The sequence below is a fragment of the Podarcis raffonei genome, chromosome 5, assembly GCF_027172205.1.
Source record: "Podarcis raffonei isolate rPodRaf1 chromosome 5, rPodRaf1.pri, whole genome shotgun sequence".
Taxonomy (NCBI): Eukaryota; Metazoa; Chordata; class Lepidosauria; order Squamata; family Lacertidae; genus Podarcis; species Podarcis raffonei.
Genome location: NC_070606.1, coordinates 16,171,970 through 16,199,083, shown reverse-complemented (window position 1 = coordinate 16,199,083; position 27,114 = coordinate 16,171,970). Strand labels below are relative to the sequence as shown.

The 27,114-nt window shown below is 43.1% G+C and overlaps 2 protein-coding genes across 11 annotated transcripts in view; both read left to right on the top strand.

The window, feature by feature from the left end:
• USP54 (ubiquitin specific peptidase 54) overlaps positions 1-13,882 on the top strand; it is a 56,118-nt gene extending 42,236 nt beyond the window's left edge. For 2 of the 3 annotated variants that reach the window (XM_053388002.1, XM_053388001.1), the window contains exons 19-22: positions 3,620-3,738; positions 4,594-4,731; positions 11,461-11,650; positions 12,504-13,882. In XM_053388002.1, coding sequence (XP_053243977.1) covers positions 3,620-3,738; positions 4,594-4,731; positions 11,461-11,650; positions 12,504-13,156 — 1,100 coding nt within the window. In that variant the 3' untranslated portion in view covers positions 13,157-13,882. The remainder of the gene's footprint in view (positions 1-3,619; positions 3,739-4,593; positions 4,732-11,460; positions 11,651-12,503) is intronic. The other variant, XM_053388003.1, reaches the window with a different exon arrangement.
• Positions 13,883-18,238: 4,356 nt separating this feature from the next.
• Positions 18,239-27,114, top strand: part of PPP3CB (protein phosphatase 3 catalytic subunit beta) — a 35,849-nt gene continuing 26,973 nt past the window's right edge. For 6 of the 8 annotated variants that reach the window (XM_053387994.1, XM_053387992.1, XM_053387993.1 and 3 more), the window contains exons 1-2: positions 18,239-18,534; positions 23,330-23,530. In XM_053387994.1, the coding sequence (XP_053243969.1) occupies positions 18,465-18,534; positions 23,330-23,530 (271 nt within the window). In that variant the 5' untranslated portion in view covers positions 18,239-18,464. Of the gene's footprint in view, positions 18,535-23,329; positions 23,533-25,965; positions 26,596-27,114 lie in introns of those variants that run through there. The other 2 variants (XM_053387999.1, XM_053387996.1) reach the window with 2 other exon arrangements.

Below are 27,114 nucleotides of genomic sequence, written 5' to 3'. Positions count from 1 at the left end.
ACCCATATTTCAAGTTCCGAAGGGGATTCCAATCATCTTCTTACTGCTGCGTTAATATCCACAAATCTGTCCAAATAATGTTCATATTTCTATCCAGTCCTATCTTGGTGTTCCTACATCTCATATTATTCATATATTTTTCTTATTTCTTTGTGTTCTCTTCTGATAACCTCCTTAAGCAGGTAAACACCAGTTATAATCCTGTGTGAATTTTTCCGTTCATCCAATCACCATATCGAGATGGTTTCCATATATCATCACTTCCATAAATAAAAGCACTCTTTCCATCATTCGCCAATCTGTCGCCTTCTTTTAGTCCTCTGAAGAGGCTCGCCCGCAATATGAAAACAGATCCATTCCTCCTCCCAGACATAAGTCTTTCGACAGAACTTGCCAAAATGATGACGCTGTTTTTTACTGCGTCATCCCAAAGCTCTTATACTTTCCACGATCTCCTTAAAACATGCTTTTGGTTAGAAAATTATCTCCACACAGTCTTAAATCATCAGCTTAGGTCATTTAAACGGCATTTCTGACTTGGGGGGGGATTCTTGGTTAATCACATAGAGAAAAGAAAGGAAAGTCCCCCCCCCCATCCAGTCCCGTTGCCGACATACTGAGCCTTGGTGTGTCTTCTCATGATATATTCCTGTTTATCCGACCCGTCTTCTTTCTCAGAGATCTCTTCAATTAGCAGTCTTTGCTCCCCATTCTTCCTTGAAATATGTGCATAAGCTTCCTCCTAATTGTTTCTTTTGAAGTTGCTGCAGCTAGAGGCGCAAATCAGAGACAGCGTCCAGGAGAGCCGAGGTCCACACAAGGGCTTTCTGCCTAGTGCCCCCGCCCCCTTGAGTTCGGGGGTGGTATAGGGCACAGCAGGCAAGGGCAGTCCCCCCCCACTCGCTTGGGGGGGCCGGGAGGCTGCTTACTCCCATCACAGCCTCTTAACTACCTTGTGTGGGTCGGAGAAATGTTATTGTCGGCCATCTTCCAATGCGCCCCTAGTGGGCCCCCCGCGGCATTGCATGTTTTGACATGTATTGCACCAGTTGGTAACACTGGGAGTTTGCAGTATAATTTCTGTTGCTCAAAAAGGCACAGTATGAATTTTTTGGAAACAAATGTGTAAAACGTACATGTCATGAAATAAACGCTTAAAGCACACAAGTTTTGCATAGAAATCTATATCGCCAGGAAAATGCTGCCAACATTTTCCTCTGCGCTGATATGCTTTGATGTTCAGTTACTTTCTTCTTCATTCGATCTGTGCACATTCCTTGTAAAGGTTTCCCTTGGTGTGCAAGTCTGTCAAGCTCCATGCAAAAGCTCAAACCTCTGCCATTAACTGGAGTGCTCTTGTACTATTTCCTACGAGTCATGCCTATTTTTCTTCCATGCCAGAGCCTCAAATTTGATGGGTTATTATTCCTCTGAAGAATCCAGTTTTTATGAACACGATAATAAACAGTTTTGCAGCAATTCTCATTAATCCTGACCTATCTTCAGTCAAGACAACCCTCTTAGCTTGGCATCTGGAACTGCATTTTTAAACAAACTTTTACCAATCTGTGGCTTTCCCTAAGTTTAAAAAATAGAAATGTGCAATGATTTCATGAGGAAGACGCCACGGTTATGCAATATTCTGACATTGTAGGATGAGTCTTTTACTCAGCAGATCATGCCTGCCTTTTCCCTAAATTGATGGTAGTAGCCAAAATTGGACTGGTAGAATAGAAGGGGTTAGGGTAAGGCCCTTGTAATAATAATAATAATAATAATAATAATAATAATAATAATAATAATAATTTTTATTTATACCCCGCCCTCCCCAGCCAAGGCCGGGCTCAGGGCGGCTAACAAGTAATAATAAAAACAAGTTCATAGGATCATAGAATCATAGAGTTGGAAGAGACCACAAGGGCCATCGAGTCCAACCCCCTGCCAAGCAGGAAACACCATCAGAGCACTCCTGACATATGGTTGTCAAGCCTCTGCTTAAAGACCTCCAAAGAAGGAGACTCCACCACACTCCTTGGCAGCAAATTCCACTGTCGAACAGCTCTTACTGTCAGGAAGTTCTTCCTAATGTTTAGGTGGAATCTTCTTTCCTGCAGTTTGGATCCATTGCTCCGTGTCCGCTTCTCTGGAGCAGCAGAAAACAACCTTTCTCCCTCCTCTATGTGACAGCCTTTTATATATTTGAACATGGCTATCATATCGCCCCTTAACCTCCTCTTCTCCAGGCTAAACATGCCCAGCTCCCTTAGCCGTTCCTCATAAGGCATCATTTCCAGACCTTTGACCATTTTGGTTGCCCTCCTCTGGACATGTTCCAGTTTCTCAGTGTCCTTCTTGAACTGTGGTGCCCAGAACTGGACACAGTACTCCAGGTGAGGTCTGACCAGAGCAGAATACAGTGGCACTATTACTTCCCTTGATCTAGATGCTATACTCCTATTGATGCAGCCCAGAATTGCATTGGCTTTTTTAGCTGCCGCGTCACACTGTTGGCTCATGTCAAGTTTGTGGTCAACCAAGACTCCTAGATCCTTTTCACATGTACTGCTCTCAAGCCAGGTGTCACCCATCTTGTATTTGTGCCTCTCATTTTTTTTGCCCAAGTGCAATACTTTACATTTCTCCCTGTTAAAATTCATCTTTTTTGTTTTGGCCCAGTTCTCCAATCTGTCAAGGTCGTTTTGAAGTGTGATCCTGTCCTCTGGGGTGTTAGCCACCCCTCCCAGTTTGGTGTCATCTGCAATGAATGAATACAACTTAAAAACAAGATTAAAATACAACAATTAAAATATTGAAACATTAAAATATTAAAATGCAGCCTCATTGCAGGAGGAGAAAGGAAAAAGAAAAAAGAGGGGGAGGGAATCAAATTGGTTCCAAGGCAAAGGCCAGGCAGAACAACTCTGTCTTACAGGCCCTGCGGAAAGAAATTTGTAGTCTTAAGGTTCTAGTCTTCCCCTCCCCTGCCATATCCTTCCTTCAATCTTTCCACTTTTCCTGGTTTTGCTCCTTGTATATGCTGAGCTTGCAATGCTCCTAGGCCAGCATGGGTTGTAATTGGGAGGCAACAGGATGAGTAAGTTTAATTCCATGTGTTGAATGGCCATGCCCTACCATTCTTCCTCTGATCCGCCATCAGTGGCCTTTGAGTGCTCCAAGCAAAGTTCAGTTGTGCAGCTTAGTGAAAAATAGTCACTGGTGCAGACAGTGCAGCTTCTCTGCCAAACACACATATAGTTTGGTTTTTCACCTTGGTTAATATGAAGAAAACTAAGGTAATAGCTGTGAGAGGTATAGGAATATGAAACTAAGTTAGGAGTAATTTAGCTAATTTTTTTACTACTGATAATCTGTGTAATAAAAATGAAATGGAACTGTATAATTTTAAATTGTGACTTAATTGTTTCTGGACCTTAAATGTGGTGTCCTGTAAAATAATAGGTTATGGGATAGATTATAAAGATCTCTGTTCTTTTTGCCGGCTCTCGTAGTTTAGACTACACTGGTCACTGATGGTTGGCAGGGAAAACCTGAATGTTTTACAGATGTATACTTAAAAGTTCAGCTTACCACTACTTTCACCCCTCCCCTTCCCCCACAGCATCTGCAAACTTACCTACCAGAAAGATGCGCGGTGTAGCTTGCATGGGTCTTTCAAAAACACCAACAGCAGAGATCGAACGTAACCTCTATGGAACCATTGCATCTCCAGTCTCCAAGGTAGCAACACATTGTACATGTATGCTGAAAAGAGGGTTGTGTTAAATAAAGGAATGCTAAAAAGATGTGAGGAAATGAAGAGGTAGAAGCCGGGCAGTTATAAATACTTGCTTTAGATTAAACCTTTCATCATATCCAGCATTAGAAGGGGCAGCTAAATCAGTTTACCTGGTCATGATCCTAATAACTTTTTAGTATGGCTTACTGAACCATAAGATGAAAGAAATAATGTTCTAAACCCAAGCACACATATGCCATTCCTTTCCCAGTGGACTTAAATCAATACAGAGCAAACGGTTGAATTTCCACGTTCTGCTGGAACAGTTCTTGAGCTGGGCTAACCTGATGCTGAACATAGTTGCTGCATTTTAAGATGGCTTCTCCACATCCAGCATAATACCATTATTTTCTAAATCTGATGCAAAGTGATTTCTCTTGCTTTGCAGCCTTGGGTGGAACCTAGGATAGAATCATGGAATCATAGAATCATAGAGTTGGAAGAGACCACAAGGGCCATAGTGCTAAGACAGTTGTTCCATCAATGCAAGTATTTCTGCTTGTGCAATGGAACATTCTCCCTCTCTCCTCCCGCTGTTCTAGGGGTTCCAACAACCCTCTGAAGCAGATTTGGGGATGGCGTGGAGCATGTGTAGGGGGAGAAGTCCTGGGGCACAAGTGGAAATCCATTAGTAGAATACCTCCCTTTGCTTCCTTATTTTTTTGCCATTTCTGAAATGTTAATGTTAATGGTCGATATAATTTCAGTGTCCATTTCTGAAACTGCATGTCATATTGCTGTGGTCTCCTTTAGCTAATAGTGTTGTATGCCCATTTTCAATGGCAACATCTCTTCAGGTACCATACCCAAGAAACCACGGCAGAGAGCCAGAAGAGGAAATGTACAGTGCAGAGAACTTCCGTCGCATTGCACGTAGTCTCAGTGGGACCGTCCTCGCAAACAAGGAGGAGACACTTGTTTCTTCCCACAGTTTTGTAAGTACAAGATTCAAATATGAGTGTGATTGAGTCACCTCCTGCCCCAAATAATTTCTTTAGCTTTATTGCCAAGTTCTAAACGGGGGCATTTTAATAAGCTTGTTCTATGAGCCGTTCTTACATCTCTTCTCATTTAACAGAAAGTGCCTTCCTGCTTATGCCATTGGCACATGGGTCAGTTAAGTTTCACCTTTCTTTTAGGTTGTTTTGCTGTTTTTAGTACCAATACATTCTAAACCAAGGGTAGCCAGTCTGGTGCCTTGCAGATACAACCCCTACCATCCAGGACTAGTGGCCATGCTGGCTGGAGCTGGTGGAGAGTGTTATAGTCCAAGCCTTTTGGGGGGCATCCTGCTCTGTATCTAAAACCTTTCAACTGCTTTTCCAACACTTTCCCTCAGAACCCCACATCCAAAGCCTTTGCGTTAAAAGATTGTGAACAGTCATGCAGTCAGTAGGGTGCTATGGCCAAATTTCAAAGATTCTAGGGCTGTGTTTGGTGCAACATACACTCATTTCTACTAGTCATAAAATGCTTCAGAGTGCAATCCTGTATTCAGAAGTGAATTCCACGGTGATCAGTGGGACTTAATTCACAGGTACAACCTGCCTGCTTAAGCAACCCACCCAATAGTGCTTCCCTTCCTCATCATCTCCAAAACAGAATACAAGTCCTTGGAAATGAAATATACTCATAGAGACCCTATAAGAGACCCTTATAGGAGTGTTCTTTTGGGGCAGGAATGCCTCAAATCTTTCTTCAGAGGGCATATGGTATTCAACTTCCACCTCGAGTTTTAGAATCACTGGAGATGGTGAATATGTTTTGGAAGGATAAAACTGAGTTTGTGTCTGAGGAATCTGCAGGGAAGATGGAAGAATTGGAACTGGAGACCTGAAGATACAAACTGATAGAAAGATCAGGATATATGGGAAGGGCAGAGAAGATCTTGATTTTCAAACCACATGCAATGGGAAGACTGGTGTAAGGCATTTATTCTTTGTGTTCCCTGTTCAGGGACAAATAAATCATGCATTTATGCAGCATGATGTCTGGAATTTTCTAAAGCTAAATTCAACCCCTTTTTGCTTTTAAGCGTGGAGTCCACTTCTCCCAAGAGGAAGCTACGTGCCCAAATAGGTGGAGCAAGAGCCCTCCTCAATTCTCCATTCAACACCAATAGTTTTCTCTGTGGCTTTCTTCCACAGTGAGCCCGCTATACCTTTTCTTCCTTTAGCCATCTTTTTTAGGCTTCCTCATTCTCATTTTGCATTTTTGTTCTCCCTCCCTCAGTGTACTTTCCCCAACAATCATGTGCTTTGGGCGCAATGACCTTCTTTAAGTAAGTGTCGGAAGGATCATGGCAAACCCCTGAACCCCTCATGTGTGACTGTTCTGCCTCAGTGCAGTGCACATGATGGCACTAGCTAGCAGTCAAAAACAGGCCGAAACAAGCATGCCACAATATATTTTTTCCTTTCAATGCCATTCTGTGGGAGCACACCCTTTCAGTTTTGGATGCCTCAGGCTCCACCTTCTCCCTCATCACCAACCTGCTCTCCCCCACCCCATGCTTTCGGCTGATCCCAGTGTCATAGCAACTTATTCCACATTGGTACTGACCTCAGGTTTTAAACAAGCTGGGGAGAAAAGAAAGCTGCTGCTGACTCTTTTCCACCAGGATATCCTATAGGAAAGGGGAAGGAAGAAGAAGCGCCGTTCACCAACTTCCAGCACCAGTTGCAGCCCATCCTGGACAGGAATAAAACTGCTTCAGTATTCATGTGCTGGTGACTTCCCATTTGGATTACTGCAATGCTCTGTGCCTGGGGCTGCCTCTGAAGACAGTCTACAAACTTCACTTAGTTCAGAATATGGCCATGAGTGTGCTAAGTGGGACTGGGTGAAATGAGCACATAGGCTTCAACATATTCACTGGCTCTCAGTTTTGTTTCTGAGCTGAATTCAGAGTGATGGTTTTTGATCTTTTAAGGTCCTTCAACATGGCTTGGGACCAGGGTTCCTAATGGACTCCCTCCTCCTCCCTGTACCTGCCCAGACACGGACATCTTTGGAGGCCATTCTCAGGGTGCTGCTGTTGCCAAATGAGGTGTGGCAGGCAGCTATGAGAGACAGGATTTTTTGTGTGCTGTGCAATACCTTCCCTATATTTAGTTGTGCAATGCCTTCCCTATATTTTATTTTATATATATATATATATATATATACACACACACACACACAACACAAATCTGACATTTTCCTTGATCCTTTTTATTTCCCCAGATCCTTTTAATCTATTTTAGCTTTAAGGTGTATTTGGTTTTACAGTGGTACCTCGGGTTAAGTACTTAATTCGTTCCGGAGGTCCGTACTTAACCTGAAACTGTTCTTAATCTGAAGCACCACTTTAGCTAATGGGGCCTCCTGCTGCTGCCGTGCCGCCGGAGCACAATTTCTGTTCTCATCCTGAAGCAAAGTTCTTAACCTGAAGCACTATTTCTGGGTTAGCGGAGTCTGTAACCTGAAGCGTATGTAACCTGAAGTGTATGTAACCTGAGGTACCACTGTATGCTGTGTTATACTTTTATTGTCAATTCTTTTACTCTTCTTGAATATGAAATTGTTTTGTTGCTGTTGCTTGCCACCTGAGAAGAGAGGGGCTTATAAAGACTTGATAGCAAAGAGGAAGAGAACAGAGACCCAGGCTGAACTTCTCTAGCAGTGCTGAAAACACACACACACACACACACACACACCCATTTGGTTTAATATCTCCAGTCTTTGCTCCTGTTCAGATTGCCACAACTCTCTGCTTTGGGAGACAAAGCAGGCACATGTCTATTTATTAACAATTGCCCGCTAGTTTGGCCATAAACTGCTTGTGGTGGGTTACCTTTTAGTATTAAAAGGAGTGGGACATCTTATGTCCCTGTGCTTTGATGCTTTAAGACTTTCGCCCCTACTCCCCAGCCCAGTTGCAATGCCAGGCTTAAAGCAGTAGGATGTGAGGGAGTAAAACGGAGCAAAGGGAGAGAAAAGGCTGCTCCTATTTCCTGCCTTCTCCTTTTAAAAGTTGGATCTGCCACTGCTGCTTTGTAGCTAAAGCCGTTGATTGCATGTTAAGTATGAATGCATTTGGTCTTGCCCTGAATTGTTACTTCAGCAGATATTAGGACAAACTCCAGCAAATGTTGTTGTGCTCTCCTGATATTCATGTCCTTGGCTCAGAAGGTGAGATCAATGAAACATCAATGAAACAATTTTGGATTCATTATCTACACCTGAATCACTCTCCTGCTAGCTCAACCAGGCATTATTCACCTCATTCTTATCTCCCCTTGTCCTGTTCTCCAGTAGGCCAATTGCTTCAGGTATAATAATCACATGCAGGCTTGGGACTATGACTACTTAGAGCATATACACTCCATCCATGCTGCCAGTATTGAACCCAGCACCCACTGAAAATCTTACACATAAAATCAGTTTGTCTAAAGGATTAATGAAACCAGTCACTGTTTTGGGGGGTTATCCTTTTATCGCTTATGTTGGTGCTGATGCTCTTTGCCCTGGAATGATGCAGACAACCTTCTGGAAAGACAATTGGTTGGTCTCAACTTCTTTACTCAGTTATGCAGTGACAAGTGGGACTTGCAACAAAATGTTGCAGTTCAGAGTGCTCCTGTTCAGTGTTGGTCATGTCTTCTGTCAAGATAATTCCATTCCATTCCTGCCGCCTCCTTTTCCATTCCTGCCCCAGCATTCCTTGTCCACTCAATAAGCTCAAACCTCATTGGACTGTTTAGGGGTTTTGCTTCCCCTTAGGGTTTTTATTCACAAGTTTTATTTAATACTTTTTCAAACCTTGATGTTCCCCAAGGTTACTAATAACTTCCTTCTGTTTGTGAATGGTACTGTTTTTACTACCTAAGGGTTGGCACTCTGAAAACTGAGTTTGCTATTGGTGTATACAATGTTTGCCAAGTAATGTTGGAGTACAGAAACTCTGTTTTATTAAGTTACTAGTATATGAAGCATTTTTCTTATACTTATTTCCCAATGCTGTATATATCTGGCATTTCAATAAAATTTTGCAGGTTTTTTTTTTTAAAGAAATCAGCAACAAAAAGGTGATTCTTCAAGCATTTCTGGTCATAGTCACCCATTGGTTGGTGAAATAACCAGTCTGTTTGTCTGTACCTTGACTTTCTCATCTATGAACATGTGGGTTGATGGGAATGGTATGTGTCTGATATCGAGGGGAACTGTGGAGCTGAGCAACAGGCAGCAGTGAGCAAATTCACTGAGCCCACAAGTAGATCCTGGGTTTCTGAAACCTTCAGGAAATCACTGGAAAGTATAGACATGGGGAGAAGAAGAAGAAGAATTTATTATTTATACCCCGCCTATCTGGCTGGGTTTCCCCAGCCACTCTGGGCGGCTTCCAACCGAATATTAAAAACACAAGACAGCATTAAACATTAAAAACTTCCCTAAACAGGGCTGCCTTCGGATGTCTTTTAAAAGTAAGATAGTTGCTTATTTCCTTGGCGTTCCACAGGGCAGGTACCACTACCGCAAAGGCCCTTTGCCTGGTTCCCTGTAACCTCACTTCTCGCAGTGAGGGAACCACCAAAGACCCTCGGTGCTGGACCTCAGTATCCGGGCTGAACGGTGGGGGTGGAGACGCTCCTTCAGGTATATAGGACTGAGGCTTTAAAGGTCAGCACCAACACTTTGAATTGTGCTCGAAAATGTACTGGGAGCCAATGTAGGTCTCTCAGGACCAATGTTATATGGTCTCGGTGGCCACTCCCAGTCACCAGTCTGGCTGCCGCATTCTGGATTAATTGCAGTTTCCAAGTCGCCTTCAAAGGCCATGTAGAGCACATTGCAGTAGTCCAAGCAGGAGATAACTAGAGCATGCACCACTATGATGAGACAGTCCATAGGCAAGTAGGGTCTCAGCCTGCATGCCAGATGGAGCTGGTAGACAGCTTCCCTGGACACAGAATTGACCTGTGCCTCCATGGACAGCTGTGAGTCCAAAATGACTCCCAGGCTGTGGACCTAGTCCTTCAGGGGCACAGTTGCCCCATTCAGGACCAGGGAGTCCTCCACACCCACCCTACCCCTGTCCCCCAAGAACAGTACTTCTGTCTTGTCAGGATTCAACCTCAATCTGTTAGCTGCTATCTATCCTCCAACATATGTTAACACTCAGATGTTTGTTGCACCTGAGATTGGGATGAAGGCAGGTTACAGATAGGTTGTGAGCTGGAAGGGAAACTTCAGTGGTCATGAGGGTACCTCAACTGAGAACTGCTTACAAAATTTCTGTTTAAGAACCGAGCAGCATAGCTCTTCACTAGCAGAAACTTACAGACTCTCTTCAAGGGCAGCTTCATGTAGAGTGCTTTACAGCAGCAAATAGAAAGGTAACCAGAGCTTGGGTGATTGTGAACAGAGCTACGTTGTCAAGCCAGGTGATCAGTTTTCATTGATAAAAGCCATTCCTGTAATTTGCTATTATTATTAGACACATGAGCAGGGATTTATCTTGCCCTACTTCATTATGATTTTCCTGACTTTGTGAAATTGCTTGGATTTGTGTAAATGGATATGTCTCCTTGCAGTTTAACTGTTTCATTTGGCTGCTTCACAGGTCTGCGATATCAGGAAAAAAAGTTGTAGGGGCTATGGTAAAATTAGCATGTATGGGTTAGCAAATTGGAACTATTTATGTCTGTAATCTTATGATTCTAATCTTGGTGTATCATTGGCCATTTTAAAGTTAATAGGTATTCCTTTGAATACTTCCCCCCCAACGTTTAAAAAGGGGGGTTGGATATTTGAAAAGGGGGGCGTGATATCTCCAACCTGCCCTTTTTTTCTTACTGACTGCTGGCTTCAAAATGAGAGTTGATTATGATGCAGAATTCCTTCCATCCTCTCACTGCTCTTCAGTGGTTTTGCACAGTGTGGGATTGCTGAAAAGCAGACACACCAAATTCAGATTATGAATAGAACTAAACCTGGCCTTACTTACTTGGTATCTATGCATTGCATATGCCAGAGATCTTGATGCATCGCAACCTGGAAAAAAACCCAAAAAAACTGAATGCCCCTGTTAATGCTTCATGTTATCCCGACCCTCAGCTTACTTTGAGGGTAGTTTGTGCTGTCCACATACTTAACATGCTGGGAATATTAAGGGTTATGTCCAAGGACAGCCAGTATCGTGCCCTCCAGATGTTGCAGGAGCACAGCTTCCATCCTTGACCATGGGCATCTTTATTTATGCTCTGTCTCTAATCCACTTAATTTACAATGTTGACATGTGTTGTTTTTGATGAAGACCATGGTTCTTTATTTTAAAAGTTGATCTTAGTCATTTTGTTCATGTCTGTGTCTTCAAATTACGTTGCACTAGATTTTGCAATAGTCATAATAAAAAATAACTATACAATAAACAAGTTTTTTAAAAAATAAATAAATCTTGGCAATTCTTCTGCAAGTTCTGAGAACTGTGATGGCCACACCTACAACATTTCTATTTCTCTTCACAAGCAGTTGCATGCCCTTTTTGGAGTGACCATATCGCTCACTTGTCCCTGCACTCTCCCCACCTGTTATCCCAGTTCTTTACTTGCCTGGTTTTTCCCCCAGTTCTGTGTTTAATCATCATTTTCAATTCTATTTCCCTTTTTCCCTTTTGTCAAAAGGAAGTGTCCAATGAGAGGAAAATGCCAGCGGAAGCCAGACACCGTTCCTCCAGCACCACTTCCCTCACTTTCCCTCACGATTCTCCTCCTGTGTTACCCTTTGATCCCCAGCACTATTCAACCCAACTGCAGCACCTCTCCCATGATGCACCAGTGCCTAGCATGGTGGGCAAGACACATAGGCCATCAGGTAATCACTGGGCTCTTCCTCCTCCTCCTCCTCCTCCTCCTCCTCCTCCTGTGTCATGGGAGAGTAAGTACGCCGCTCTTTCATCAGCTGTAGCACAAGGCTCTTGGCTGGGCTCTTCTGCAATAGTGATGCTTTTGATCCCTCCAGCTGCCTGGAATGATGCATGACCTTCCCATAATATGTTGTCTTAACACACCGCCCTGCTCAATCCATGCTGTAGCGAGTGGGCATCTAAAATAAACGGTTCATAGGCTAAAGCCTATGTTAAGTAGCAGTATTTCTTCATCCTGTCATGGCGGTATATCTGTCATATGGCTATATCCCCCCACAAAGAAAAGGGTGTGAGAAGAGTTGCATTGTTTGTTTGAGTTGCTGTTTTTACATACTAGTTAGAGGCTTATCAAGTTTGATGGAGGTATGGGATGACGAATACCAGTCATTTCCCTCAATCTTTCAACCCCCCACCATCCTACCGACCATTGAAGCCTTTACTCTTGGAAAGCGAGGGGCAGTACTGTGTTGTTGTTTTCTTTCCCCAAACCTGAACCTATTGCCTCTTCCTTCTAACCCTGGAGTCACTTTTAGGAGAAGGAGGATGTACGTTATTTCATATCTGTCGTAATCACCCTAGTGACCCTGTGTGAGGGGGCCGTAGTCAGGTTTTGCTATAGTTCAGTATCGTCCCCAAGGAATGAAAAGCAGCTATTTACGAATTTTGCTAGTGTTTTGTTTTAAAGCACTCAAACACCTTTGTTAGCAGCTTTCGAGGTACATTGTTGATATATCATTACTTAAAAAACAAACAAAAAACATCTGCTCGGGGCAAATAATTTTACGTTTTTCCTTTTCTCAGGAAATCAGAAGAACATCCAAAAAATTTTGGTTGTGCCTGACAGGGGTGAAACTTTCCAAGGTGAAGACAACCCAGCTGTGGCACTGAACTATGGGAGCCTCACGTACAAACAGCAGGGCCTGCCTTCCCAACTTGGGCAGAGACCTCTTCTTAATCAACATCTAGGAAGCAAAGAAGCATCTGGCCCCGCTGGCCACTGGCTGCAGATGAGTCACACTGCCAGACAAACAGCAACACTGCCAGATAGACAAACAGTACACTGGGGATACGCTGCTCCAACAAGCAAGGGATCACAAAAACATTTACTCCAGCAGCCACTGCAGCAAGGAAAACGGGATGCTTGTGCCGCTGACTGTAGGTCGCCGCTTGGCACGAGTTACAGCACCTTAAGCATACCTCAGCGGGCTTCAGGAGACACAGGTGGCTTTCAAGGTTGTCCAGTGCCACCCACACAGGCCAAGGCTCCAGGTCCCAGAAGGGTAGATATGCCCCCAGATGAAGACTGGCGGCAGAATAGCTATACCTCTCAGCCTGGAGCAAGGAGAGTGTTGCCAGTGCACATGATAGATGGAACTTATTCATCTGCTTCTGAAGCTCACCGTAGAATGCTGGCCCGTGCAGCTGCTGCTTCCATGCACAACAGCAACTGGTGAGGTCTCTTTAACTTCAGAAGAGATTGCCCCCTTATGAAACAGGTTGTCCGAGCTATAGTTGATAAGACAGCAAGATTTCTTTTTCAGTCCGTGTCTGTGCCAGTCTTGTCTTTAAAAGTAGCTATACGATAAGTGGAAGCTAATTGCACTGTGTTTCTGTACTGCCAAACCGCTGTCCATGGGGAACTTTTTGGAGACTCCATTCTCAGCCTCTCTCCGCAGAAAATGGTTTCAGGCCCACTAGCAATTGGAAGAAGAGCAAGAGCTGCAAATGAAATCGGTTGTTGACAACAGGCTGTGTTTAAAAGGACTTAAGTCATGAAAAGCATCGCTACTAATCCCATATGCCAACCCATTATTCAGTTTTGAGTTCTTCTTCTCCCTTAGGTGGGGCCTGATAAACATCCATGTTCTCTGAAGTTAGAGATTTGGCAGTGCTTATGGGTTAATGAGGCAAATGTATCCTTCTTTGTGTTGAGATGTTAGGCACAGATGACTGCCGTAGGTGCTAGTGCGGAGCTGGAAAGAAGGCAATAGCTCATGTGTAAATCAGGCCTTCTCCCACTTCCTCAAAGCAGACTAACAGTGCTTCAGAAAGCAAAGACTGTTAAGGCTGCACACTTAATTATAACATTGTAAACACAGAATCACTTTAACTATTTTAGGGTCAAACATACTTGCCTTTGTAAGTATTTTTCAAATAAATTTATGAAATAGTTATATTTATTGGGTGGTGTATGAATTGCTCTTTTTGTCTTTCAACCAGGTGATTTAAAAAAAGCTAACAAACTGGTATTCTACAGTTCTTGCACATTCATTAGTTCTTACTTTTGCTTTGCACATGAGCTGCATATTATGGAAACTATCCCCTGGCATCTGATACAGGTTCGCTCATGATCCTGTATTTGGAGCAAACCTCTGGAAACAGGTAGGACTTCCCACTCTATAGGCAGAGGTGTAAGAGTACTGTGCTGCTATGTTGTTGGCATCCGTCTGTCTGGAGAGACAAGGGAGTCTGCCTCCAGGAGTTAAGACAAACGGCTACATTAGCAGCACCGAAGTGACCTCAGGGCGCAAGCCTGGGCAGTGTGTCTGGAGGTTTTGGACTGCCCAGATGACAGGACTCCCCCTCCCCTCTCATCCTCACTGATGTGGTCCAAAGAGAAGTAGAGCTATACGTTTGACATCAGCTTGGCTGCAGTAGTTGCTAGAAGGGGGTGTACCACGGCACCATCCAGCCACCTTAGGGACCCCAGATTTGCATAGGATTTACTACTTAGCCTTTTCTTCTCCCGAAGATGTCCCTAACTCACCAAGGATTTGAGACCCATCAGCTACCCTCACCTGGTTTAGCCAGCCAATCAAAGCCATTTCCAAGGTGTGGCTGCTGTCACATGCTGGCAGCTTCTAGTAGCCGCAGGTGAATGCTGAGTGTAGGGTATGGACCAAAGGTGGACAAATTACCCCAGAAGCAGCACAATATGTCCCCCACCAGAGATACTACCTCTCCCCTAACACCCTATACTAGTGTGTTTATTCTATAAACATATGTAGAAGTTCACCAGTGTGGTTGGATGAAGGCCAAGAAGACCCCAAGTTCAAATCCCAGCTCAGTCACCAAGCTTGCCAGGCAACTTTTGGCCAATCCATCTCAGTCTACCCTACCTCATAGGGTCGTTGTGAATATTAAATTGAAAGGTGAGGCACATGTATGCTGACCTGAGCTCTTTGGAGGAAAGGGGAGAAGCAATTAAAGATAAAAATTAAAAGATACAACAATTTGTTAACAGGTAAGGAATCTCCATACCATCTGCTGCCTGACAGAGTTAGTCTGAGACTTTATTTGAAGAAAAACTGCTCTCTGCCTGTTAAAGGGGCTGGGCTGGCTACTGACTTCCATATGATCTCTGTTCCTTTTGGGATTTTTTTACATTGCCTGTAGCTCCTGCTAAGAGGTAGGTGTGTTGAATGAGTAATTAATTGCTTTTTAAAAATTAGGCATTTTGAACTTAGGAGCTAGCTCTACTAGGAGTGTTGGTGTGTGAAAAATCTGAGCTTTGTGAATTGTTCTTCTTTGTCTCATTGCTTGAGTCCTGCAAGAGCATGGCACATTGACACATTATACTTTCAGGGAATATTGTCAAAGACTTGCCAGTGTTACAATGAACACCATTGTTTGCTCCCACACAGAAACTATTAGACTGAAAAGTGGATTGTTAAGTTCTTGACCTCCATATAAAACCTAGACTGCTGCCTAGTGTTCCTTCTAAATACATATGCCAAATTATCATCCTGTTTGACAATTATACTCTCCCCCCCCCCCCAGTGCAACTTACTAAATGTACAGCTCATTTAACATGATGCTGTGGTTTCTGGGGTGGTTGTTTTTTGTATGCAGTCTGAGTGAGCACTGAGCTGCAGATAATATTTTTACACCTGACCTAAATGCGATATGACTGCCCATTCAACTTTCAGTATTCCTCTGTAGCACTGTCATATGATCTCTCTAGTAACAGCCACGCTCAGAGCAACCTTTTAAAAGCTCTCATGTCACCTGCTAGTGGTGATGCAGGAGCGATCAGCTGAAGTGAATTGCCTTGTTACAAAGCTGAATAGAGCACAGCTGTGCCAAAAACAGTCTTACTGGGCTGCAAATCAAGGCCAAAGGCTCCTATCAGAGAGGTGCAAGCATCATTGTGAACATTGACTTCTGATGCTGCCTCGATTCTGGTGAAAAGTAAGTACATTGAGTATAAGGTGAAACACAGGCTGCTATTTCACTTTTGATTTTATTTTTTACTTTGTAGATGAGGATTTGTGAAGACACTGGTTTTCTTACATTTTAATACTTTTAAGGTGGTAGAATAAGGTAACAAAAGACAACACACAAATTAGGTGGTGATCTATATGCCCTTATCGCTTGGCTGGAACCCAGCTAATGAAGAAGGTGCTAGTGAGGGAGGCAAGGGTTAGCTGGAAAATAAATGCAAATTTGATCATGTTTGAATTCCTACATATTGTAAGTATTTTGTTGCAATCAGCTTGGCCTGTGGTCAGGGATGTTGCTACAGGCACTATTAAGATAGGTGGGCTATAATTTTAAATAAATGGGAGTGGAGAGAGAAGTATGTGTGTGAAGAGAAAGGTGAGTTAAGGGGTGTTTGAAAATGTGGCTTGGGTTAAGGATTCAGCATGTTCTGTGTCGGGTGTAGCAATGTGTATAGATGTTAGGAGACTATATATTTATTAGATGTTATGCTTCCTCACATTTGTGAGTTCAGCAGAGTGCATCCTTTTGCAGCTTATAAAGAAGCTTAGATAGGCTAGTTTTAGCCTTTCAGTTTAAGTAATGCAGGATGCTTTAAGGCAGACTGGATTCTCCTGATATCCCCCCCCCCTTCTCCCCCTTAAAACAATAATCACACAAGCAACATTGTAAAAGGTAAAAATAACCTTTACTCAGTTTCTGTTGCAGAATAACAGATACAGTAGCTTTGTTCAGGTAGGCTTAAAATGATAATTCAATTAGACATGCTTCAGTTTAGCTTCATATGATGTCTACGAAGCTCAGCCATGCAGATTGTTCTCAGCTTTCTGGCTTGTGGTGGGCAAAAAGCTTTTTTGCCTGGATTTTCACATTTTGAAATATAGCAACCCTAGGTTCTCTCTAGCAAACTGGTACAGGAGCTTCGACTTCTAACACTACACAGGTAAAACATTCCCTCAAAGGTCACACCTGCTGCTTAAAAATTCTTTGTCCATAGCAAATAAAAGCTAGGAAGGAGAAATATGCGTAGCATGGAAGTCTAGGCAAGCTAAAGAGAGATCAGTGTTGTTTCATAAAAATCTCATTGTTACGATCCTGAGCTCACATAAAGATATGCAAGGTGAATATATTCCCCTAGATGTAGAAACTGATGTAGAATAATCTTGTCTTAATATGAAAAAGATAACTATTCATCATGGATGGTCTTGATCTAGTCCAAGGTGCCCACCAGTTTATTGTCCAGTTTAATAACCTCTCTCTAGACAGAAGAGGCTTTAATATGGTCCTAGATCAGGGATGAGGAACCTCTGCCCCTCCAGATGTTTATGGACTCCAGTGCCTATCAGTCCCTGCAGCCAACTCAGCTAGCTGCTGGTTGGTGATGGGTGTTATAGTTTAAAATACTCTGTAGCGCCATAGATTCCCCACCTCTATTTTAAGGCCCTCTCGGATAAGCATCCTGTATCCCATAGTCTGAACCAGGACCACCACCTGGGTTTTTTAAAAGCCTGATTTGCCAGTTATAAGTCCAGCATAAAAGCCTCTAGGCAGAGTAATTTAATATTAATGGTGATTTAATATGAAGCTACCAAAAGAGCCTTTTCTTTGGACAATCCACGAATTGTCACATGAAATAATTTATGCAGCATGACGACACTGGGGAAGTGAGCTTCCTAAATGTTTAGGCCCGCTTGAAGGCTTTTAAAGAGAACTTTATTATAGCATCTGCCTCTGCAAAAAAATAAAGTTGTAATTGCAGTTTCGTTCACTTTTTCTTTCATTATTATTGCTGGTCCTCCAGCGCTGGATTTAGGGAAGCCTCAGCAATTCCCCTCCACAGGGTACTGAGCCGAGAGGGTGCAAAGCCCATTTAAAAAGCAATTGTGTCTGTGTGGAAAATAAGAGATATGGGAGGGCCCTTGGGACTGTGGCACTCGCCCTTGTTTTATTGCTTGGGGGAATTTCGACACGCTTCACGTTATTGGGTTTTTTTTACACTTTTGTGAGCCGCCTTGCAACCGTCCAATATCAATACCGCTATGGGGGGAGGGCAGTTAATATGCCACAAACTAATATTCCTACTGACAGGAATAGACACTTCAAAAAAGAAAAAGGGGGAAAGAAAAGCATTTCGGAAGCAGCCTCATTTATTTGCATGAGGAGCCTTTAATTATGGCGCCTCAGCCGAGCACTTCTGAGGAGCTCCCTTAAGCCTCTTCGTGGCGGGGGCGGCGGCGGCGGGGGGGAAATGGCGGGCGCGGTGCATGCCGGTCCCGAGGCGGGCTGCACCCGCCGCCTCGTCACTCGCGCTCGCGCGCTCTTTTTCCCTCAGCGGCTAGTCCGCCGCCATGTTGCTTTGGGCCCTGGCTGCTCCCGCCCGCCCCTAGTCTCTCGCCGCCCGCCCCTCGCCCTCGCGCTGGCCGGGCCCCGGCGGGAGGCGGATAAAGAGAACCGCAGCCGGGGCGGGGGGCGGCCGGGGCGGGTAGAGACGCTGAGGGAGCCGCCGCCGTTGCTGCTGCTGCTGCCCTCGCCGCCCGCGCCATGTCCGGCAAGGAGGGGACTCGGGTTGCGCTGGCGACGCCTCACGGTACCTGTGAGCGGGCCGTCAAGGGTGAGTGACAGGCCCGGCCAGGCCCGGCCGCCTCGCTAGGCCCGCCTCCTGGGGCTGGGCTGGGCGATCCCGCGCCTCGCCCGTCAGTTCCCCTCGCTCCGCGTGTGTATGTGGGGAGTTCATACGTGCTGCGGGTGCGGGCCTGAGAGGCGGTTGCAGGCGCCGCTCGCGTCCTCTTCGTGCCCGCTTCCTCACCCGAGGGAGGGAAGAGCGCATTGGCTGCTTGTTTGCATAGCGCCTGCCTGCGAGCGTGGTTGTGTGGTGGATGTCCATCGGGATGCCGGGGGGGGGGATTTTTCTGTGGTGTTGTGGTTGTTTCCTTTATGCAGCGAAGGTGCGGGCTGGGTTTTGTTTGGTAACCCTCCGAACAACCCTCTTGAGTTGGGCTGAGAGAGTTTGTGGGGTTGCCTCCCCCCACCTGAAATTTCGGAGGGGATTGCTTATTTGAATCCTGGGTTTTCGGGTTAGTTCCCCCCCCCCCAAGGCAGGGAAACAAAAAGGGGTGAGATGAAAGGGAAATACATTGAGTGTTCCAGCTGGTGTAGCACAGCTGTTCTCTGTCGAGGGCAATGTATGTAAAATGTTTATGTATTTTATTTATACCCTGTCTTTCCCCCCCTGATGAGCACTCAAGGCAGCTTACAAATAAAAAGAACTGCTGGGAACGTGATTAATATTATTATTGAAAAGCTTTTCTTTGTCAAGGGCAGTATAGTAGAATTAAATATTGTTATCTATATATTTATACCCCAACTTTCCCCCTGAGTGGGACTCATGGTAGCTTACAGATAAAAACACAAACTGCTAAAACATCATCATAATACAGAGTGATTTACAATATAAAAACAAAAAAAATACATAACATAGTAACAAACAAAAAACAATAACACTGTTCCCTTCCAGACTTTTTAATTAGCCAAAGGCCTGGGAGAAGTTCATTTTTTGCCTCCCACAGGGGCTACAACAGAAAAGACCTTTTCTTTTGTTGTCACCCTCCCAACTTCTCATGGAAGGGGGCACAGGAAGAAGGAGTTCAGGTGCTGATCACAGGGTCCAGGTTGGTTCATATGGGGAGAGATGGTAATGTAGAAAAAAATCATTAACATACAGTTAAATATTAACAGAATTAAAACTATATATACACACACACACACACACACACACACACACAATAAAAACAGTGCAGCACCAGTCTTTTCATTAAATGCCGTAAGGTCACCAAATGAATGAGTTGGATTATGTAGAAGGAGACACTCAGTATTCATTGCCATATAAATCAGCAACAACCCGTTAAACTTGGCTTGGTAGTTCAGTTGAGCACATGTGTGTTATGTGCACAGTAGAATGTACCACTGAGCATCCTAGCTGCAGATTCTGAACAAACTGTAAGGACAGCCCTACATATAATGCAGCTTCGCGATTCAGCAATATAAAAATAGCAGAAGTACGGTAAATAATAAAATAAAATAATTCAATCTGGAGGCTACTGTATCTAAACTGTCTCTGTTCAGGAAAGGGTTCACCAGCCGAAAATTGGGTGTTTTTTTGGTGGTAGAGAGTCGAGACACATTACATTCATTCTACACCAAGTGGACTGGTTGACACTGTGCTTCCAGATCCAGTTTCCTGTCCTAATATTTTTAAACTTTTATGTATTGCCTTTATTCCTATGAATCTATCTGTGGCTTAAAACTGGCTTTGCAGCCTTGCTCCTTTCAGACCATCAGCTCCCATCAACAACCTGGCCGCCAAATTTTGCATGAGCTGCAGATTGTGAACTGCCTTTAAAGGCAGCCAATGCACTGCAGTAGTCCAAACTAGGGTTACCAGTGCACAGGCAACAGAAGTCAGGCTCCCCCTGTCCAGATACGGCTGCAGCTGGGCCACCAGTTGAAGGCTCATGCAACATAATGGATCCAGAAGTACCCACAAGCTATGCACTCACTCCTTCCAAGAAAGAGTATAGTATTCAGCCTTGATTATTGTAAATCTTAGATCTATTTCAACATCATCATATTGAAATCAGAAATACTATGTCTGATCTTGCTCTAAATGTAGTTTTGTCATCCTAAAATCAATTGATGAGAAATCTCGCATAACATAATAATCCTGAAACATGAGTTCTTTGCATGGTTTAGGAGTGGTTCTGGGAGAGAGCAGAGCTCTTTGCCTTGAATGGCTGTTTAGCAGGTGGAAATCGAACAATCTGACAGACATTTTATGTGTAATCTCTTATTTGTTTTTTCTGTGAGTCAGTGGCCTTTTAAAAATAATTCAAAGATTTCCCACCCCTGCCTTATACTTATCATAGCAAAAAGACCCAGACATGGATTAGTCTCCTAACCTGGTTACCATCTTCCCCACTGGGGAGAGCTAATTTACCTATAAATTAGTATATGCAAATTTGTATCCTCTTTTGGGAGGGGCAATACATATATGGTGTACTGGGCCCAAAGAACTCTGTTGGCACACTGATCCCTCTTGTATGCCCAGAAACCTGCCCGATCAGACCTTTGTTCACATTGCTGAGGCAACAGCTCTCCTTGGGGGAGGATTCTCTAGCCACCACCTTCAGGAGTGTGCTGTCCAAGGTCCTGATAGCCCCTACCTTACCTGTTGTGACCCTGCCTTACTTTGCCTGCTGTGACTCAGACTAGCTGGTAAGTGCCTCTGCAGCCGTATGCTTCGCCTGAGCTTCAAGCTGGGTCAGGGCAGGACACATGCTTTTCATTAGACAAAGTGGTCCAGGCAGCTGCTGCTGAGGGGCTACTTTTCTTGGCTGCTTACAGCAACTTTCTGCCTTTACTGAACCCATTCCCAACTTAACATATTTTTTTTTATGTTAACAGTGCCATCCTACAAATTTGTATTTAAAAGTCTTGGTATGTTCAGTGGTGCATCCTCCAGTGTCATAGGAGGTATATAATAAAGCAAAACATAAAATAAAAATGACCCCTCACAGCATCTAAACCTATTATAAAGTAAGCCTTGTAAATGCAAACAAATTCTTTATTGATTTGTTACAGTAAAGCTAAACTTGATTGAGTGGGAGCTTCTTTTATATTATTTTGGTATTTACATTTGATGAAGTAAGGTGTAGTCCACAAAAGCTTACGTCTAAGATGCCACAAGACTTTGTTGTGCTACAAAAACCTAGCATAGATATCCCTCTGGAAATAACAGATAATGAATCTTATAATGTATAAATTATCATTGAGTAAAATCTGTGTGGTCTTCTGTAAGCTGAGTCAATATTTTGAACCAGATACCATTTTTAAAATGAAATAATTAAATTTGTGTTCAAACCCCCTGTAATGAAGGAATCTCAGCTAGATAATGCATTACAGATAGCCATCCACCCTCTGCTTTAAAGCCTTCACAGAATCGTAGAATTGTAGAGTTGGATAGATATTGGCATTGATTCTTTTTCCATAACACCCAGCAGGATTTAATTGGGAACAAAGGGGACTGGATAAATTCCCAGTAACAGGGCAATCTGAGCCTTCAGTCTGTTTTACTGGATGGGGTTTGGGGGTGGCCCTCTGCTGAGCCCTGCTTGGATCTACCAACAAAGAACAAATACCCAAATGGGGAAAAGTTGCTACCAGCACCACTGCATTAATTCCCACCCCCATGTCTTCCCTTTTCACCTAGGGAGATTAAGCCCTTCCTCACTTAGTGTTGAGTGTGGCAGCCAGCACACCTGCCATTTACCACTTGACAGGGACTATCCCAGTCAGTTGGACAAATATAAGTTAAAACAATCTCCTTTAAGGAACAAAACAAGTCCAAAAGGGGGTGGCTGCCCTTGTGGCATTCTCCTTTGGTGTCATCCCTTTGGATGGCACTGGCCTGGCCTGTCACATTGCAGCATGTTGCTTTTAAGCCCTACGGGCAGGAAATTATGCCAGAGTTAATTTTTACCGTCATATCTCCATTTGGTAATGCCATAATCATGGAGCTTCACAGATGGATGAGGACTTTTAGGAGTTGAGGAGAGGTGATGATAATATGCGTCCCCTGCCCCTTTTCTCCGCACTGTCCTGCACAAACACAGAAAAAAAGCAGAGTTTGTGACTTTCTACACCAAACCATAGCTAGCTCTAACCACAGCTTAGAACCCAAACAGTGTCCTGAGCTTCCCAAAGTAGCTGGTTTATAATTGCTTTTCTGTTTCCAGTTTCATTGTCAGATTTTTTTGTTTACTCCAGTCCTTGTGGTGAATCAGCCTGTGGAGCTAGATTATAATTATGGCTTTGTTTAACTGAATTCAGACAGCTCCTCAAACTGCTTAATGAACTTTAGTTTGGCATTATGTCTGAACTGAACCATACTCTTGTGCTCTAGACCAAAAAGGGAACTGGGAAAGGAATGTACAAATAGGCCCAAGCTTGGTTTTCTAAGTTGCTGCAGTCACAAGACGTAGGGAATATGTTTATTTCAAACCTCAATGGTATCCTAAAGCACACCCTTTTATTTCTCTGATAATAGTGCCTGCCACTTTTCCTGTGTGGAATACTAAATCAATGCACATGCATTTCTGAAACTGAATGGCCTTGCCCTCACTGCCAAGGAAACTATATTTTTGTGTGCTTTGTGCACACCCTATAATGTATTCCATCCCCACACATTCAGCCCCCTCATTTTCCTAGTATACATACATAAATAACCAAGCCAACTGTTTCTTCCTTCCTTTTTTAAAAAGTCACTTTTTTGTCTGTCTTAGATCAAAATGGTGCTCAGAGCTTTTTCAAGTCATTGATTGTAAGTAATATTTGCGGTATTTCATTTTCAGCTGTCCCTTTTCCGCCAACACACCGATTAACATCAGAAGAAGTGTTTGATGCAGCTGGAAAACCTCGGGTTGATATTTTGAAAAACCACCTAATAAAAGAAGGTCGGGTAGATGAAGAAATTGCACTAAGAATCATCAATGATGGTGCTGCAATTTTAAGAAGAGAGAAAACCATGATAGAAGTTGAAGCTCCTATTACAGGTGCAAGCTCTGGCTAACTGTTGCCACTTTTAATGTCATAAATGCATGGAATGAGGTTTCAGTACCTTTGGAAGTAAAATAATTTAGATAGAAAGATTGAACGTCTTGAATGGTAAAGAAAAGAAAGGGATTATATGAGCTTTGAAATATATTGGGGTAGTGATGTCATTGATAAGCCTTGAGCACCTGCCCCTCCCCCTTTTTCTTCCTCACGTGGTACAATTGCAAGGAGGTGATTTTTTTGCTTTCAGTTGACTACAGTTTAACATTACATCAGAACATAAACCATCTAGTACTAGCTATGATTTGCGGCCAGGTGGGGGGAATATTCATAATCTCTGGCTGGAAGTTGACTTGTTTCAAACAAACCATAGTTAATATTAACCACAGTTTGTTGGGTTCAGATGCAATGAAAAGCTGCAGTTAAAATGGCATTGTATCTAATCTCCTTGCTGGTGTGCCAAAGGAGAGAGCAGAGGGTGAGTGTGCAAGTCTCAGACTTGTCTCATATCATCCTTGTCATTATACAAATCATGATTTATTGTGATGTTTGAACCAGCTCGCTGTACCTTGAATGAAGCTTTGCTTTTCAGCTTGCTAAAAAAATACAATTTAATGGTCCAGTGGAAACTAGAACAAGTCTTTCTGAAATTTTATATTTGCTTAATAATTTTAGTAGTGATATAATTTACACTTCTGAAATTGAATACATTGAAATTTTATCTAAGGCTTGATTTGGTTGTTTATAAGTTTGGCTATGTAGCAAGTTTTTCTTTTTATAGCTTATATTTTTGGGGAGGCAGGATTAAATACTTAAAATTATGACATATAGGTTATATTTCCTAATTTTAGAGTTTTAGTATTTCCTAAAACACATTGGACTTCATAGAATAAATAACATATTTATTCACCCTTATATTGTCATGCTTTTAGACTTCTGCATCATTTGCTTTTGCTACACATAAAATACCCATCACTTTATGTGCAAAATGATGGTGCCGTGTGACTAGGAATGCACAAGCATTGCAGCTGCTTATCTGAAAGAGACCAAGCCTTTGTGAACCTTCCAAATGAATGCTTCCCTTCCTTTGTGAATGTTCACTAAGTCTTGAATTTTTGTTTAGTGTTTCATTAGTGAGTGACTACAAAGCATCCTCTGCTGCTGTCTTTCCCATTTCTGCTCTAAGGTTCAATAACATATCTTAGAGCAGGACGGGGAAAAGTGGCAGAGATGCCTTGTAAGGTAAAGGTAAAGGGACCCCTGACCATTAGGTCCAGTCGTGGCCAAATCTGGGCTTGCAGCGTTCATCTCGCTTTATTGACTTGAGGGAGCTGGCGTACAGCTTCCGGGTCATGTGGCCAGCATGACTAAGCCGCTTCTGGTGAACCAGCGCACGGAAATGTCGTTTACCTTCCCGCCGGAGCGGTAGGTATTTATCTACTTGCACTTTGATGTGCTTTCAAACTGCTAGGTTGGCAGGAGCAGGGACCGAGCAATGGGAGCTCACCCCGTTGTGGGGATTCGAACCACTGACCTTCTGATTGGCAAGTCCTAGGCCCTGTGGTTTAACCAACAGTGCCACCCGCATCCCTTGTACTCCCCTAGCCCCAGAGAAATGACTTTTCCTGATGAGGATTGAGATGACTAGTGGGAAACTGATGGATGTGCATCATTTCTGCCTGGGAAGAAGGCCCTTGGACACTGCTGGGACATGGACACTGCCTACCACCTCTCCAACCTTACTTTGGGTTCTGGACAGAACAGAGAGATCTTGGGGCAGGGAAGGGGAGACGGTACTCGCAGGATAAATGTGATCATGCACCCTGCATGTAGCAAACCTTCTCCCAGGCAGAAATGGTGTGCATAGCATCACTTTCCTTATGGGAATTTTGGAACTGATAGTTAAGAGTTTGTGCCAGGAAAAGCCACTCTACCAGGACTTTCATCATCCCCCCCAATCCTTCCCCCCAAGATTAGTTACTGGTCTTTGGGGCAAGGAAAGGGGGAACACTTGCTGGTGCTCACTGAGTCAAAGCAAGGACAGATTGCGCTTTTAGCAGGCTGTGAACAGGCTGTGCACACAAGCATTCAGGCTGGGATGCTGCTCACTGTTGCAAGTGCTCCTGGCGTCTTGAAGATTCAATGGGCATGATTTTTCATAGACCAGAGGTTAATTAATTAATTAATTAGATGGTAGATTAATTTGGAAAGTTGGTAGATACATAGGCAGTGGAGGTTGAATCCTAAATAATAGAGTTCATTAGCAAATTTGACAGTGTTTATTTCCTTTTAAATTAAGACTATGTTTGTATATTTCAGAATATAGCTTTATTCTTGAACCTAGAACTGGTAGGTATTAGTAATCTACTGATTACTGCAAGATGATAATAGTAAAAAAAATAAAAATATATTTAATATTTTGGAACTGGACAAAATACTGGAAAATCTTGCATAAGAAATTTTGGTTCTGAAATGAGATAGGTTATTGTGCTTTATTTTTAATATAAGAATTGCTTTAAAGTTGTAGACATGGATATTTGAATAGTATGACATCAAAAGTGTGAAGGTTAATTTCTTCTGCAGTTCTCTTCTGCATTTTTAAAATACTGTATTATATATTTATTACTGTTCAATTCAAGTTAAATACTATCGGCTTAACTGATGTTCTGACTGACCTTATTCATGATTCATTTCTTGGAAATTAACTTTGCCCCCTGATGCATATGCTACTCAGTTGACAACAGGTAGGTCTTTCCTCAGTTAGCAGCCTTATGTTCAGCTTCCCAGACAGATATTAAGAGTTCCTTTCTTTGATAAAGCAGATGGTTCTCTGCTTGCTACACAGATGTTAGACTTTTTAAGAGAGGTTTTAAATTATTTTTTACTTTGAAGTCTTTCTGTCCCTTTATGAAAAATTTGCCCTATCCCTCAGGAGATTGTGCTCTTTTTACTTTCAGGCTGGGACCTTTTCAGTTAAAGAGAATCCGCTTTCTGAATGCATTGCAGCTGGAATATCATACTTTTGACTGGTTTCCATATATAGTGTGTCTGCCTCCATTTGTGTGTATGTGTTTCTCTCCTCACCCCCCAAAAAAGTATCTATCTATATGGGATCGTAGCCCCAGAGAACTCTGCAGCAGCGTTAGGAAAAAACTGGGAGCCAAATACACAATGCTTTCTATTAAGTCAAGTATGTTTTCCTATCTACCACCATTGATGGTGGAGCTGCATAGTGAACACAATGGGGAACATTCAGTCAGAGTTGGTTGTGGAATGGGATAAATTCTGTGGTCACTCAGAAAACAAGTCCATATGGGAAACTCTGTTTCACACTACCTTGTTAAACAGAGTAAATGCATGAAATGTAATGTGCCAGAGTTGGTTGCCTCCAGAACTATATGCCATTGGTGTGTGAACACTTGGGTCATGGGAGAGGTGGAAATTACATGTAGGAATAGTTAACAGGAGGAAGAGGGGATGTAAGGACAAAGACTGAAAGGAAAATTAGGAAAAAGAAGAAAGGTCAACATGAGGAAGAAATTGGAGCAAAAGTTATGGTAAAAAATGAATGGAGCAATAACAA